The sequence below is a fragment of the Typopeltis vanoorti genome, chromosome 24 (genome assembly GCF_054136105.1).
Source record: "Typopeltis vanoorti isolate ZY-2024b chromosome 24, IOZ_Tvanoo_1.0, whole genome shotgun sequence".
In the NCBI taxonomy this organism is placed as follows: domain Eukaryota; kingdom Metazoa; phylum Arthropoda; class Arachnida; order Uropygi; family Thelyphonidae; genus Typopeltis; species Typopeltis vanoorti.
Window position 1 is genome coordinate 78,442,429 of NC_143572.1, and position 16,943 is coordinate 78,459,371.

The window sequence follows — 16,943 nt, forward strand, 5'->3', positions numbered from 1 at the left end:
TCTGATTGCGTTCGTACAGCAGAATTCCTCGCAAATCTGCAGGAACAGGTGTTGAAGAACCCTGGCATTGGAATTCGGGCTTTGTTCGTGGAGTTGCTAACTGTAGTCAAGCCCTGGATAACAAGGGTAGCCAATGGTAGGCCGTATGTATGGCAGCAGGATTCGGCCCCTTGCCACACCTCTGGGAAAAGTCAAAAATGGTTGTCTGAAAATTTCTACGACTTCACCAGTCCAAATGTTTGGCCTCCAAACTCCCCAGACCTTAACCCCATGGATTATTTTGTATGGGGCGCAGTTGAAAAAGACACCAATCGCACTTCCAGTAATACAAAAGCCCAGTTAATGGATAAAATTAAAACAGTTTTTGCGGCCCTTCCCAGGGAGACTGTAGCATCAGCTTGTTCGAGGTTCCGAAGCAGAATTGAAGCTGTGATCGATGCTAATGGTGGTTATTTTGAGTAAATCTTGTTGATAGTATTGTAATTAACTCTGCCTGTAATGTTTTTTTGTCAATTCATTAAATTTAATAGATAAAAAGAAGATTTTCTTTTTCCTTACGAAACTGTCAAATTTATCCCGAACACCCTGTATATGTGTGTGTGTGTGTAATTTATTTTCATGTGAATGATTATTTCATTTAATTATACGGTTCTAAATGCATTTTATGTCCAACAAAATTTTGATAAGAAGAATTGTTATCTGTTTTGGTGAGACTACGATATTATCATTATCAGCAAATACATCAAAGACCGGTGTCTAATATCAAAGATAATCTCTTACATAAGAAAAATTGTAAATCAGACAACAACTATAGACTAGTCTCCCATAACTGTAAGTCATTCATCAAAATTATTCAAAACGAATTTGTGCTCAGCTAGAAGCAAACTAGCCATATGAGCAAGCCAGATTTAGGAAAACAATTTTTACAACAAATCACTTGCATACAAAAAAAATTAGATTACTGAAAAATATAATGAATTCAACAAAGCTATGTATGCGTGCATCATTTTTATTGACTATCTTGCTGCATAGTCCATAATCATGCTCTTTTAGACACTATTGCAGGGATGGCCAAACTGTGGTTCGCAAGCCACATGTGTCCCTTTAACATATAATACGCAGCTCATGGAAATATGTTGACTTGAGCTCCTGTTTGCATCACAATATAATGTAAAAGGTAAATAAAAAATTTTTTTCAAGCTTTATAATTATTATTTACCAGGTATAAACTGAGAGTCTACTGGATTAAAATGTAAGTTTAATGTTCATGGTGAGTAAATATATTTAAGAATTTTAATGCTAGATTTTGAGTTAGGGATTTAAGAAATTTTGGGTCAGCAAGGATATACAGGGGAATTATGCTGAAGAATCAGTGATAATACAAACCTGTGCTGACAATGTTAGTTTTAGTAGACGTGGCTTGTGATTGTGGCTGTGTTGTGGGCAGTGAAATTAGCAGGTTAAGTGTGATACTTGGCATTGTAGAGTTTGGCTGTGTTGCACATGTTGGAGCTTATTTCTTCTTTTCACTTTAATTTTTTTAGAAGTGTCTGTGAAAATTTTATGAAGGAAGCTGACATCATCAAATAGTTCTTCTTCTTATTATTATTATTATCCCATGGTATTATTACACCAGATCATAGAGTTCAAATTCATGTATTTTATATAGCACCTTTTCTGGGTTGTTATAAAGTTCACATTTGGAAATATTCATACAATTTAGTAAATGCATTGTCGATGCTTCCTCGATGTTACAGATTTTGCAGATGGCGAAGATTTTTATGCCATTGCTAAACTTGATTGGTCTTGTGTGGCGAGTCTTGAGACGAGAAATCGTGGTAGTGGTACGACAATTAAACTTGGAGTTGATGCTAGCTCCTGGTTTTTCTGCTGATTACCAGTGGTGAGTCATGCCCTGGAGAATTGTTCTTTTTATGGTTTCTTTTTGAGTGGTTTTAAAAAGTTTGAAATCTGTGGTATCACTGGATGTTGCAGCCATTTTTGCTGCTTCATCTGCAGTTTCATTTCCCTTTAATCCCACATAGGATGGAATACATTGGAAAATTATTTTGGAATCCTTATGTAGTTTGTTTATGTTTTCTGCTATGTCTCTAAGTATTTTTTGATGGCTAATGTAGCAGTTCTTAATAGCTTGAAGGGCTGCTAAGGAATTTGGGAAAAATATAAACTCCTTTGGGTTTTGTTTATCCAAATGTTGCAGTGCTGTGTCAATGGCTATTAATTCTGCATGGTATGAGTTGCATCCAATACTATTAGTTGTTTTTAGTTCTATATTTTGAGAGCCATAGATGAGTATGCCACCCCCAGAATTGCCATTTGAATTTTTGGAGCCATCTGTGTAGATCTTTATTGTGTCAGATCCATATTCCATTATTTTTTAAAGAGCTAATGATCTCAAGATTTCAGGGTTGTCTATGCTTTTTTCTAATGTTCCGCTATTTCAAAGTTGATGACTATATTTTTCCTGTCTTGATTTGGAGGAAATGCTGGGTAGTTGGGTATTAATTTGAACAATCCAAGGGAATTTTATTTTCCATGCATTGTTGATTTTTCTTTATTCTGTTTGTTGGTTGCCAATTTTTAAAAAGTTTATTTGTTCTATGATGTGCAAGGTTGGTTCTTTTTTCTACAAATTTAGTAAGCTTTACTTGCCACCTAATTTTAAAAGGAACAAGGTTGGATTCGAATTCTGCTATTTTTCCAGGAGTTGTATTCCTTAGTCCACATATGATTCTAGCTGCATTTTTCTGAATTTTTACAAGCTTGTCTAAACTGGTTTTTGATGTTTGCATCCAGATAGGCAAAGCATATTCCATTATGGGTCGGATAATAGAGGTGTATGTGACTTTTAAGGTTTTAGCATCGGATTCCCACTCTTTACCCGAGATACTTTTCATGATATTTAGTCTTCTTTTTGCTCTGACTGCAACATTGTTGATATGTTTATTGAAGCTTAGTGATGGATCCAAACTAACTCCAAGGTATTTAGGGTTTTCATTAAATGTAATTAGTTGACTGTTTAGCTTAATCTTTGGTCTCCACTTTCTGAGGTGGTTATTAATGGAAAATGGTTAGGAGTCTGTAGCTCAGTGTAAGTGGTATTTGCACTCCTCAGCACAAAAGATTGTCTAGAGTTCGATTTTAGTCTGTGACTAGAAATTGCCTGGGGGAACTTTTGCCAGCCTGGCTGGCCGAGTGGTTAGTGTATCTGCTCTCCTGCCAAAAGGTTGTGGGTTCGAATCCTGCCGTGGGCATGGATGTTTGTGATTGTCTGTGGAAATACTAGTGGTGGTGAGTAGATAGCATTGGTGTAGTTGTGGTCAGTTGGTGGTTTGAGTTGGTGGAGACAGAGTTGTAGAGCAGGTGCCCCCCCCCCCCTTGATGAGTCTATGGACTCCCTGGAGGTGTCGAATAATAATAATAAATACACAGATTTCTGATTTAGTAGGATCAATTTTGATGTTTCTGGTTTTCACAGTATTTAGATAAACTTTCAATGGTTTTGTTTAAGTGATCTTCTGCTGTTTCTAGGTTGTTGTGAGCTGAGAATAGGACCAAATCATCAACAAACATAGCTATCTTTGTTTCTTTATTTATATTTTTATCTAAGTTGTTTAAGTAGATGGAAAAAAGGAGTGGGCTCAAAATGCTGCCTTGAGGGAGTCCCTGTCTTATTTTCACTTTCTTGGAAATGGTATTATTTATTCTAACTCGAATTGTTCTATTTCTTAGAAAGTCATAAATCCAGTTTAGAACTTTCCCTTCTATTCCAAAATGACAAAGTTTGGAAAAGAGTTTCTGCCTCCACACCTTTTCAAATTGCTAAAATCTATAAAAGCTGCAATGGTGAATTTGGTAGGTTTGGTTTGGGAGTTATCTTGAATTGTCTAGGTTAAGTTCAAATTTCATCAAATAGTAAGAAGCAAAAGTATGAAGATGTAAATAGAAATTTTAACCAAGATTGGGGGAAGATTTTGCATTCACTGTCAAAGAAGATAACTTGCCAGTAACTTGAAATGCCACTATGAAACAAAGAAAAACATTTCGTCTGATTGTCCACCTAAATCAGAATTACAGAAAAACAAGTTAACTCTGTTAAAATCATCAATAAATAGCCAGCAGACACTGTTGACAGTAAGGAAGCCAATACAATGATGAAGCTAGTTTTGATAGATCATGGAATATTGCTTGTGTTAAACACCCATATTCTGATAGTGAATTTGTTAAGAAGAATGTAGTTGTTGCAGTTAAATCCAAATAATACGAAACTTCAATAACTAATGGCACAAACACTAGCTTCATGTCAGACTACAGAGAGGCATATCTTCCACACCAGTACTGATGTTGCAGGCAAAATGTAAACAATTTAAAGAATTCCCTTGCATTCAACTTAGCTTTTGACAAATCTACAGACATACAAGACAACTCACAACTGGTGGAATTTGTTTTTGTTTCCTCTGGTGTAACTCTGAAAGAAGAGATGTTGAACTTAGTGGCACTAAAAGAAACAACATATGGTATGTGAAAAGTGCACTTGTCACAGCCTTAACAAATGCTAATATTCCACTGGATAAACTTTTCAGTGTTGCAACAGATGGAGCACCTGTAGTGGTGGGGTAAAATGCAGGATTAATTACACTTATAAGTGATCCTAGCTTTTCCAGTTTCTCCCTGTTCTTTACATTATTCATCATGAACACCTGGAAGCCAGATACTTCAAGTATGAAGATGTTAGGAAATCTCTTCTTGAAATTGCCAATTTCATATGCTTAAATGAGAAGACTCATTGACAGTTCAAAAATTTTATTGAACAACTAGAGCTTGAAGATAAATCCAGTGATGTCTCTTTCTACTACAATGTAAGGTGGCTGTCAACCAGTAGTGTCTTAAGTAGATTTGTGGATCTGTTGGAGCCTATTATTACTTTTCTTGAAGAAAATAAAAGATTGTCTTCAACTGGAAAATGATGAATGGATGCAAGGTCATTGTTCCTTACTAATATAATGAATCATCTACAAACTCTCAACTTTGCACTCCAGGGAGTCTCTTATTCAGACAATTTTCAGCTTTCAGAATAAAATAAGGGTGTTTCAGAGACATTGTCAAGAAACTTCAGTTTACTTTCCTAATCTCAAAAGGAGAGTAAATACATTCCCCAATATTGAAATAAATGACCACAAACTGGAATAATACAAAGATAAATTACAAGAAATGCTTGACAATTTATAAGATGAACATGTTAAGTTATATATGCTAGGACTTAATAAAGTATTTATCTCATGAACTGTGTATCTAATTTATAGCAAGTTTTTGACCTTCTTTTATCTGATGGCAATTTATCCAAAATGGTCAGCACACCATCATTTGTGCTGCTTTCCCATTGTGTATGGGAAATGCTTCTAGATTTTATTCTTGCTTTTCATAATCCAAATTAAAAGATAATCAGTTTTCATTCTTTGTCTTTTAATTTGTTTCATTGATTTATCTTTCATTTCTATTATGTCATATATTGTAATTGCACTTTTAAACTCATTACTAATTTAAGCACAATTTTAAATTGTATATTATCATTATTAATAATAACAATAAAGTATAATAGTAGTCCAGATACTCATCATGCAAGACTCAAACTAACTATTATATACACAAAACCTATCATACCTCATCATCATCATCAAATTCCTGCCATGTACCCACAAGGGGTGTACAGGATATGATAGTACTATATGAAAAATTTACATCATTACTAACTTCCTATCTACAATTTTCCTCCAAAACAGTCTGTTACTCGTCAAGACTCCAACATTATCAGATCTTATATTTCTATCATCTAAGACAGCGCTTCCCAAACTGTGGGCTGCGGCCCCCTTGGCTGTTGGCCGTAGGTTTTGTTGAGGGGGACCGTGAAATAATGAAAACAAATTTAAAATGGTTTAAGAAGTAGCTTTTTTTATTTTAAAAGAAACGTATTTAACTTTTATTATTTATTATTTCTTTTTTGTTATTTTTTATATTTTAATGGAAAAATTCACATATTGGTGCTGGTTCACAAACTTTGCTTCCTGCGTATTTCGGTGCTTAATGAATATTAGTAAATATTGCTTATTCATATGTTTCATTTCAAAGCAGTGGTTAATTGTATTTACTTTGAATGCTCTCCAGGGAAGCTCCAAATCTTCCTGTCCCTTTCATCACGTTCGTAATCAGGGACCGTTGATATTGACATCCGAGCTAGTTTTCTGTTACCAATAAAAGTTTTGCATATACTTCACACATGAAAAAAAAGCTTAAACAAGTTCATGTGGGGAGATAGTAACTCGCTTGCAGTGGTAAACAACACGCGCTCCCTGACAGCCACTATACCAGAGGCAATAAAAACAAGTACTTTTATTATGCCAGTGAATAAGGTATGAGGAGACTGTGTAATATATTTCTCAACAAATAGTGCAATTAGAGACAAGTGGGATAAAAACACACTAATTAATGAATCACATGTCCGCTTATACAGAAACTGTGCTGTATTGACTTAAACAAAACCATATGTTGCATGGGCAAACATAGTATCTAACTAAAAACTGTTGTTATTAATTAGATGTGTGTGAGTTCGATTTACCAAGGCAGCAATAAAATTCAACCGAACTTGTTAAAATTCGTAAAAGTATTAAAACTAAGTAATATATATATATATATATATATATATATATATATATATATATACACAATGAATGTTATGGCAGTTTCACATATGGAATTCGGTTGAAGAGAGTTAGCATTTCAACTCAATTATCAGCTATGCTTTTATCGTTCGGTTGCGTGATATTTTGTTAATACCGCACCAATCATATGCACGTTTTAATAACCTGCATTTGCTGTCTGTTTTGTGTTAGGCTTAATTACCGTAAAGGGAGAAAAGTCACAAAAGAGAAAAATGTTCCTGGTCCGGGGATTCCCTTATTCTAGGCAATATTCACTAATTTCATGTTATCAGTCTGTGGTGTGCCAGTATCGGTAAGTGGTGATATTAGTTGATCTATTCTACGTTAAAAAAATTTAAACCTGAGATGGATAAGTGGCTGATAAAAAAAAAAAAAAAAAAAAAAAAAAAAAAAAATCCCGCGAGCAATCAGAAGAAGCATGAACAGACTCAAAAAAAAAGGACAGTATTTCATATTTTACCAGAACAGCCCGCATCGTCTTCAGAACCAAACGGTAAGAGGCAAAAAATGTAATATATGCATTTGATTTTTTCGATATTCGCTGTGTATGTTTTGTATTGAATATAAATACAATAAATATTATAATAATATATCTCTCTATTACGATTTTTTTTTGAGGGGGGGGGGGCCGTGAAATATTTTAATTTTTGCAAAGGGGGCCCTGACATCCAGAAGTTTGGGAAGCACTGATCTAAGGCACTTTGTACAGTATCAATCCACCTATATCTTGGACTTCCTCTGGGTCGTTTTCCTGCCAACCTATCAGAGAACACTTGTTTTGCTAATCTTTCCTATTTAAGTGACCATTCTATTTAAGTGACCATACCACCTGAGATTAGCTCTGCTAATGCATTCCTGGATACTGACAATGTCAGGTTCTTTCTTAATATCCTCATTTTTAATATGATATTGCCATTGATGCCATTTGTTCATGCCTCTAATCTTACTCAGGGTTTTCATATCTGCAGTCTCTAGTGTTTGGTCAAGTGTTTTATTTCTGAGGCAGCTCTCAGATCCATAAGTTAAAACTGGTTTGAACACTGTCTTGTATACAGCTAATTTAGTGTTCCGACTAATTTCTCTCTTATTCCATATGAATTTATTCAGTTTGACTTCCTACCATACCAGCTTTGTTGATTCTGTTGTCTATTTTCATATTTAATTTACCATCTTCACTAAAAATAGTGCCTAAGTAGCTGAAATGTTTTACTTGTTCCACAGGTTCACTGTTCACAACGCAGTTGGCATTTTCAACGATTCTGCCTATTTTCATTGTCTCTGTCTTTTTATTGCTGACCTTCATACCATATCTATTACAGCAGTTATTCAATTTAGTCAGGGAATCTTGCAGACTTGCAGTGGATTTATTTAGAAGTATAACATCATCTGCATAAAGCAAAGAGCTGACATTAACATCTCCAATTTTGATATCATGTTTAATACCACTTTCCTTCATAGTGTGATCCATATAGATAATGAATAACAGAGGGGATAATGTACATCCTTGTCTCACACCAGATTTAACATTAAACCACTTTCCTATACTTCTTTCAATTCTAACTGCTGACTTACAACTCAAATAAAGACTAAGTATTGCTAGATATAATGCCATTGACACCATGTAACTGTAGCGTATTGAATAGCTTCTCTCTTGCACCTTGTCATATGCCTTTTCCAGATCAGCAAAACTTAAATATAGATCTTTGTTATATTCCCATACTTTCTCAACTATTTGTCGTAAAGTGAAGATCTGATTTTGACAGCCTCCATTTGGCCTGAATCCGGCTTGTTCTTCACCAAGCTTTTCTTCCACAATTCTTCTCAACAGTTTCTCAAGTATACTTGCATAAATCTTGCCAGGAACACTCAGTAGGGAAATACCTCTGTAATTCTCATATTCAGTTTTATTTCCCTTTTTATATATTTGTACTATGAGAGCTCTACTCCAAATCATCGGGAATTCGTCCCTCTGTCCAGGCCCTCTGAACTATGCAGTGCAGCCACTGTAAAACTTTTATACCACTATACTTCAGCATTTCTGGTCGAATATCATCTACTCCTGCTGCCTTTCCACATTTCAAACCTTTGATGGCTTTTTCTACTTCAAGTATGGATATTTATTCCTTACTGTGTGCCTGTTGAGTGTGTTTTAACACTGTGCTATCACTGCTTGTTTCATTTAGGAATTTTTCAATGTAATTACTCCATACTTCAAGGATATCTTTTTCTCCCATTTTCATGTCACCTTTATTATCTCTAACTTTTACAGGAAATGGAGGAAAGAGTGCTTTTACAGCACTCTTTCCTCCATTTCTAAGCTTCTTCAACAACCTCCAGAATATTTTGCCACCTTCTTGATATTTATTTTCTATGTTCTTGCCAAAGTCCTCCCATGACTTTTGTTTAGCTAATTTTACACAGTGTTTAGCTTTCTTACATTTGTTTCTGTATTCTCTAAGAGCACAAGCTGACTTATTTGCCAGGAACTTTTGATATGCTTTCTTCTTTTCCTTCACTGCCTCTTTAACTTCCTGTGTGCACCATGGAGATCTGATTTTTCTATCCTTGCAGACAACCTCACCACATGCCTCTCTAGCTGAATCAGTCAGTGTGTTCTTCAACGCTTGCCACTGAATCTTCAAGGTTTGGTTGCTGTTCTCAAACTCTTTCATTTTTTCTTCAGTAATCTTTCTGTATTTTAGTCTACAGTTCACATCTGAGAGCTGCTCAACTTTTATTCGCTTTAAAACTTTCTTACATGTTATTCTTTTCAATATGAAATTCAATTTTATCCTACTCAAGACTAAATAGTGATCACTTCCAATTTCAAATCCTATGTACACTTTGGTGTCCTGCACCAGAGAGAAAACATCACCATCAACAATAACATAGTCAATGAGACTTTTCTTATTCCTTGCCTCTTCTCTCCATGTGAATTTGTGCACATTTTTATGTTGGAACATGGTGTTAGTAATAACCAGTCCATATCCTGAGCAGAAATCCAACAGGTATTTGCCATTTTTATTAGCTTTGTCTCTTTTCTCCAAATTTTCTCAAAATATTTTTGAATGTCTGGCATTTATTTCTTACTCTGCTATTTAGATCCCCAACTAGGACCAACTTTTCATTTTTCATTGTGTCAGTTGCTTTCTCTAAAGCATCAAAAAATTCCTCCACTTCTACATTAGTAGAACCTTCTGTAGGATCATAGGCACAAACAAGTCTCATTGTCCAGTTCCCCATTCTCATATTTGCCCACATCACTCTACTCGAGACTGCCTGCCATTCAAGAAGATTAGCCTCGTGTTGAATACTATGGCTACTTCTTCTTTTCCTTGATGGAGTAGCCATATATCTCTCCTCCTTAAACGCATTCATTGTCAGGGAACTTTCAACACATTTATTCTCCATGCAGAAAATCTAGTCTGCATCCCCCCCTCCCCCCAGTAACCACACTCTTAGACAACTTTCATAGATACCCTCAAGTTCTCTCTTTTTCATATATTGAAAAATTTCCTTTGCATCCATTTTAAAAAAACTCCTTCAATATCTTAAGTTTCTATCATGTCTCCTCACTTCTGTTTCTGCCTATCAACAGAAGTGAGGAGATATGATAGAAACTTAAGATATTTGAGCATTCCACAGATCTGTTACCCAGCTTAGTCACTCTTCTCTGGGTCTTCTTTACCACCTCCTGGTCCCCAAGAAACCCAGATAATCTGCGCACGATAATCAAGATGTGGCCGAATCGTAGCCTTATAAAGATGGATAATAAGTTCCCTATCTTTACTTATTAGCATGTTTTTCAGCATCCAAGTAATCCTTTGAGCTATTTTACAAACTTTTGCAATATACCCTTTGAACTTGAAATCTGTGTCCATCATTATCCTCATGTCCCTAGCTTCATCAATTTCTTGCAATCTGTTACCATTAGTGTGATAGAGTATGTAACCTTTTCAGCCCAAAGTGCATAACCTTACATTTTGCAACATTAATCATTATCCTATACCACATTTCAATTTATTTAAATGATCCTGCAGGATATTTACATCACCTTGATCAACTATTGCCCTCCCCAGTGTTCCATCATAAGCAAAACTGATTATCCCCCACTTCCAAGACTCTTCCTATATCACTGATATACAAATTAAATTATGGCCTTAGTACAGAACAGTGAGGAGTTGCACTAGTCATTCTCATTCTCCTAGATTCTGCTCCACCATATACTATCTGGTGTCTGTCTGTCAGTCATCCATCCCCCTCCCACATCCATGCTATTAGCTTCATATTCATTCCCATTTGCTCTAACTTTTGTAATAGTTTTCCACATAATATTCTGTCCAGCAGTGTTATGGTATAGCCATTTCCTGTATCCTATTCCATTGTCATTTTATTATAAAATATGAATAAATCACTAAGGCAGGACTTACCTTTTACCAAGCCATGCTGTCCACTATAGACTATATATTCTTATAAACTCATTGCTGAATTTTATCTTTAATAAACTTTTCAAAAACTTCACCCTCCACTCCTGAGATATTTATTAGTCTTTATAATTTGCTACTTTTGTCTTGGAGCCACCTTTTATGTAATGGAACTATGTTGTTCTCTTTCCATTCACCTAAAATTTGCCAGAGCTGAGAATTACATTAAACAACTTCATCAGAGACACTGCCAGTACCTCTGAAGTTGTTGTATTGTACATTCATGAAGAACACATGAAGTTTTTCTATTGCACATTCATGTAGTGCATGAGCTGACATGCCATCCAGTCCCACTGCTGTGCTCATGTTGATATTTTTCAATATGTTGAATACCTGCTACTCATCTACTGCAATTTTGACATGCATCTCTATCACATCAGCAACTTCAAAATCTCCATCTGGATGATACACCTTTACAGAATGATTAATCAGCATTATTTCTTTTGTCTCTGTTGCCTTCCTACTATCAGCATTGATTAAATTAATTGTTTCATAGTAATTTTTTCTTCCTACTTGCTACATATATGAAAAAAAAAACTCTTTTGGGTTACTTTGGCCTGCTTAGCTAATTTTCTGTCATAATCTAATTTGACCTTTTTTACCATATTAGTTACTCTTCCTACTTGCACTTTGTATTGGTCGTGAGTATGCTGTGAACACCTTTTTCTTTATATTCCCTCTACACTGTTTTCTTTCTTTCTTTTTGCTGCTCTTGCTTTATATCTCTGCTTATCCACTTAATCCCCACTTGGTTTATCATTCTCACCTTGGGTATGCAATGTGATATTGCTTCTCTGAAACAATGCCTGACCAACTTTTCTTGTGCCACTGTTATTCTTTCCTTGTAGCTTCTCAAGCCATGGCACTGCTTGAAGATGAGCAGTGCCATGGCTCATCTAGAACTAATTTTCTTGGGTATAGATATCTAATGTGTTTCTTGTTTTCCTCTTGTCTGAGATAGGTTTTACTGCTGTAAATAATACAACAGATTTTTTTGTAGACTGTAGGTATGGAATCTTTAGAAGAAGTAACGAAATTTCTAAGTTTTGGGGGTTAAAGTTGATCAAAAATTATACTTTCATGCTATCCTCTGAGGGTTTTTTTTTTTTCAAAATCCCTTTGTTGCAAAGGGGTTTCAAAATCCCTTTATTGCATGGCTATTGGCAAATTATAATCTTTATGCGGTCAAACTTTGTTTGATTGCATGAAGATTGTATATATTTAAAGTGTGATCTTAGAGATATATATATATATAAAGATCATGCTCAGTTTATGTCTTTTCTTTTTAGTTTACATTTATCTACCAAGATCTGCATGATGACTGGTTGAGGCAAGCATGGAACATGTAATTTCTTCTTCAGGCGTTTTGTGTATAGGGACCTCTGACTTCATTTTTATATTTTTGGTTGCAGGGGTAGTATTACTTGACTTATGTTTATTGCACCATTGTACATACTGCAAGTTAATTTAATTTTACATTACTATTAAGATCATCAAATTAAACCCTTGGCTCTTAAGAGATCTCGATTTTTTTTTGAAGCTGGTTCTGCAGGCAAAGCATCAAGAAAGGCCATCAGTTTATCCACAAAACAAGCACTAATAAAACATGATAATCAAGGGCTTAATATTAAGTTAATTTGTGAAAAATATAGCATGGCTAGGACCACTGTAAGGACAGTAATGAAGAACAGATAGGTACTGAAAAAAAATGAAGATTCCTCAACTAGACTTTTTTAAATGGAGAAAGAATTGTTGAAATGGGAAGACTGCTGGAAATATCGATTAGAGAAAAGCAATTGAGAGGTGATTCTGTTCTCAGGTCTTTATTTGTGAAAAGGCAAAGACTATTTTTAATGAACTAGTTAGTGAATCATCTTCATCAGATGCTCGATTCACTGTTTACTGCCTCTCATGGCTGGTTTGAAAGGCTCAGACAGTTATTAAGTGTTAGGTATTCAAAGACAGCACTGCAGCCTGTTTTAAAATGCTGTTGAATGAGAGGAAAAAACAGAACATCCTACAGTTTCTTCAAATGGAAGCACTGTGTCCTCAGAGATTCCTCCTTCAGAAGAAGAGGTGCAGTGTGTAGAAAAACTCACTGACACTCTTCTTCCCAACATTAATCCTTCTCCTCCTCACTTCACTTCTCCATCACCTCAAGCTTAGCATGTACAAGTCCAAGATAAAGTTTTCTTGTTATTATTGATTTATTATTAAATTTGTATGTAATACATTTTAATTAATATGCATAGAAAGATTAGTTATGAACTTAAAAACATTGACAAAGCCTTCAATTAATAGCTTTGGGGTGAATTTGAATAAATTTTTACTTCGGATTTCTGAAATGGATTACCTATTTGGATTGTTTGAAAAGTTTGGTAAATTTCCAAATAGATGGCGACACAATTTATTCATTCATACTAGTATCAACACATAGCATCTTTTTCATGACCCCTGGCAAAATTTTAGCCACATGATGCATAGTTCTCGTTTGGCAAACATTTAAAATAACCATGTTCGCATTTTTCATAAAAATGGAGTAAAACTAGTTTTGTGCAGTGATAAAATACTTCTATTTGAAGAAGTGGATGGCCACGCAGATCAAAGCCGAGTTCCGTGCAGTTCATGGGGACTCTGCACCAGCATTAAAGACTAATTTATTTTTGAATAAATGAGTTTAAACATGGTCGTAAGTTCATCGAAGATGAAGCGCACTCTGGACGTTTGGTCTTCGTAGTGATGCCTGAGGTCACTACGAAGGAAATGATTAGCAAAATCCAGTATTGTTATGGAAGATCACTGAGTGAACGTGCGTGAGATTGCTAAGATTGTAGTCATCTCAACTGAATGGGTGTATAATATCCTGCATGAAAAATTGCACATGAAAAAGGTGTGTGCAATGGGTGCCATGATTGTTAACTGTCAATCAAAAACGCACGCGAAAAGACATTTCAATGCAGTGTTTGGCGATGTTTAATTGCAATTTGCAGGATTTTTTGCATCAATTCGTGACTGTAGACAAAACTTGGATCCACCACTACACACCTGAGTCCAAGCAGCAGTCAAAAAAGTGGACAATGCCTGGTGAAAGAGCACCGAAAAAAGTGAAAACCGTTTTGTGAGCTGGGAAGGTAATGGCCACTGTTTTTTTTGAGATTCCCAAGGAATTATCATGATAGACTATTTGGAAATGGCTAAGACAATAACAGGAGTCTATTATGCATCACTGTTGGACCGTTTAAAAGAACTGAAAAAACGGCCAAGATTGGCTCACAAAAAAAGTGTTCCTTCAACAAGACAATGTACCATCCTACACATTGGTTGTCGCAATGGCAAAATTGCACGAATTGAGGTTTGAATTGGTTCCACATTCACTGGACTTGCCCCTGTGGGACTTCTTCTCGTTCCTAAACTTAAAAATTTGGCTCAGTGGAAAAAAATTTTCTTTGAACGAGGATCTCATCAATGCTGTCAATGACTATTTTGCACAATTTGACAAATCCTACTTTTTAGATGGGATGAACAAATTGGAAACTCGCTGGACCAAATGTATAGACCACAATGGAGTATATTAAGAAATAAAGGTGATTTTTTTCCAAAAAATATGTTTAACTTATTTTTTCACCAAACTTTTCAAACAACTCTCATAAAACTCCAATGAACATGTAATTCGTTTAACATCACTTTTCCCAGAATGAATTAGTGATGTTAAATGAGGGTCGACTGTATTATAAATATTATAATCTTTTGGCTAAGTTTAACATTATTCTTCACCTAAGGAACAGGAAGTTCAGAATGAGTTTTATTCTTAATAGTTCAGACTCTCTTAATAATGCATGTTGGCACTCATAAAGCAATATGTCTTTCTCTACCATATCTCTTGCTAAAACTGGAACCCTAGGTTTGAGCATCAATCACAGTTTTTTATGTATGTACTGCATATACATCTGAAGACGTTTCAACATAGAAGCTGAAATTTTGAGTGCAATTTTAATTTTATTAATAAATTTTTATTCTCCTGATGGTAGTTTAATCCATAAGTCTTCTACAATGACTGTAATACACCTTCTAACATGTCAAGAAAAGAGTTCTAAGAATTTGTAGACAATGCACTGAGCAATTCCTCAGCTACACTGTTAACCTTTTATTGAATTATTGAAGATAGAGTAGTTCTATATTTATGGTCAAGATATGGAATATCATGATATTCATATCTTGTAAAAATTTGGGGTGCAAAGAGGACAGACCTGATGCTTGAATCTTGTTGTGATTAGGCTTTATAACTGGATTGTGCTGTCCTAATATAAATTGTGATACTATTACTGCATGGTTAATTCTTCTGCTATTCACACAAGTTATTATTCTTTCTTTTACCTCATACTGAAATGCTCATCACTCAGTAAAATTTTTATGAAAAAAATTTTATCTAAGTAATCTATACTTTGTTTCTTAATATGTATGTTGTTGCATACCAGAAAATAGATATAACAAATAAATACTGAGTATTAAATACATTATATCGGTTTAAATAACAATTCCATTTGAAACATTTCTATCTGCAAAACTGGAAATTGGATCTGCATATTTAATGCAGAGGAAAAATGTTTAAAAGAAATAACTGTCAGTTACAGAAGTAAACAGTGGTTATAGGAACTGCCCAATTGTCTAATATTACTTATTTATTAGTTTATTTAAGGATATAATTACAAGTTTGTTGTAAAAAATAAAATAATTAATTTGTGATTTCTTTCCAATCTGATAGAAATATTATAATCAAAATGATTATTGCCTTATCATTCATACAGTTTTATACTTTTGCAGTGCTGTTATTGATGAAGGTGTTTTAAAATTTAGAGGAGAACCTTATCATCCTTATCACTTCAATTGTACTGCTTGTGGGTATGTATATAACTATAGCATCTTTTCAGCATAAAATACAAGGTAATCATCATTATAAAGCTTTAAACTTTACTACTTCAATAATACAGTAAAATTCATCACTATTTTAGTACAGTGTTTTCCAGTGGTCTTATTTGAATATGTAGATTTACTCCAACAAGAAGAAAATTCCTTCATTTGAAAATTACTTGAAAATCTTCAGTTTAATGTCATTATGCAATATGCCACTTATTGGGAAAGATGAGAAGATTAACTTCATCAAAAAGAAAAACCTGTATTCTTTGATGATAGCTAAAGTTTAAAAATTGTTTTAGGAACATATCCCCTGTGAGACAGTTTGGTAACAAAGTATTAATAATTAATAATCTAAAACTGGTAGATTGGGGTGCTTAAGGGTCAAAGCTGTATAACTGAGAGGAGACCTCCACATAGCCTTTAAAGGAATGCGGAGAACCGACCAGGGCTTCTGACCTAATGTCCAATTCTCACCTTCTCGTGGTGCACCCTGTTGGGTATCTACTTTGATACTGAACGAACGAGGATGGGCTGGCAATTTGGGATTTAGCCGACCATATTGTATTCTTATTGGTTAAACCAAAATAAAAAATGATGGTACAACATGACAAAATTTCATGCCGGCCAGGTCGTCGCCCAGTTAAACAAGGCCCCCGTTGTTTTTGCCAGGGAACCAGGGCGAACAGCGAAAAGTCAGCTACTGGAACAAATCTGAAAACAAACCCCAACTCAACATCACCAGAGTTAAAGATCGGTACTATCAACGTAAGAAGCCTGAATGGCAAAGAAATGGAGCTAGCTGAGGAAT

The 16,943-nt window shown here is 34.9% G+C and overlaps 1 protein-coding gene across 3 annotated transcripts in view; it reads left to right on the top strand.

Moving 5' to 3' along the window:
* stck (LIM zinc finger domain containing stck) overlaps window positions 1-16,943 on the top strand; it is a 200,737-nt gene that overhangs the window by 140,036 nt on the left and 43,758 nt on the right. For all 3 annotated transcript variants that reach the window (XM_090413969.1, XM_090413968.1, XM_090413967.1), the window contains exon 6: window positions 16,043-16,120. In XM_090413969.1, coding sequence (XP_090270095.1) covers window positions 16,043-16,120 — 78 coding nt within the window. The remainder of the gene's footprint in view (window positions 1-16,042; window positions 16,121-16,943) is intronic.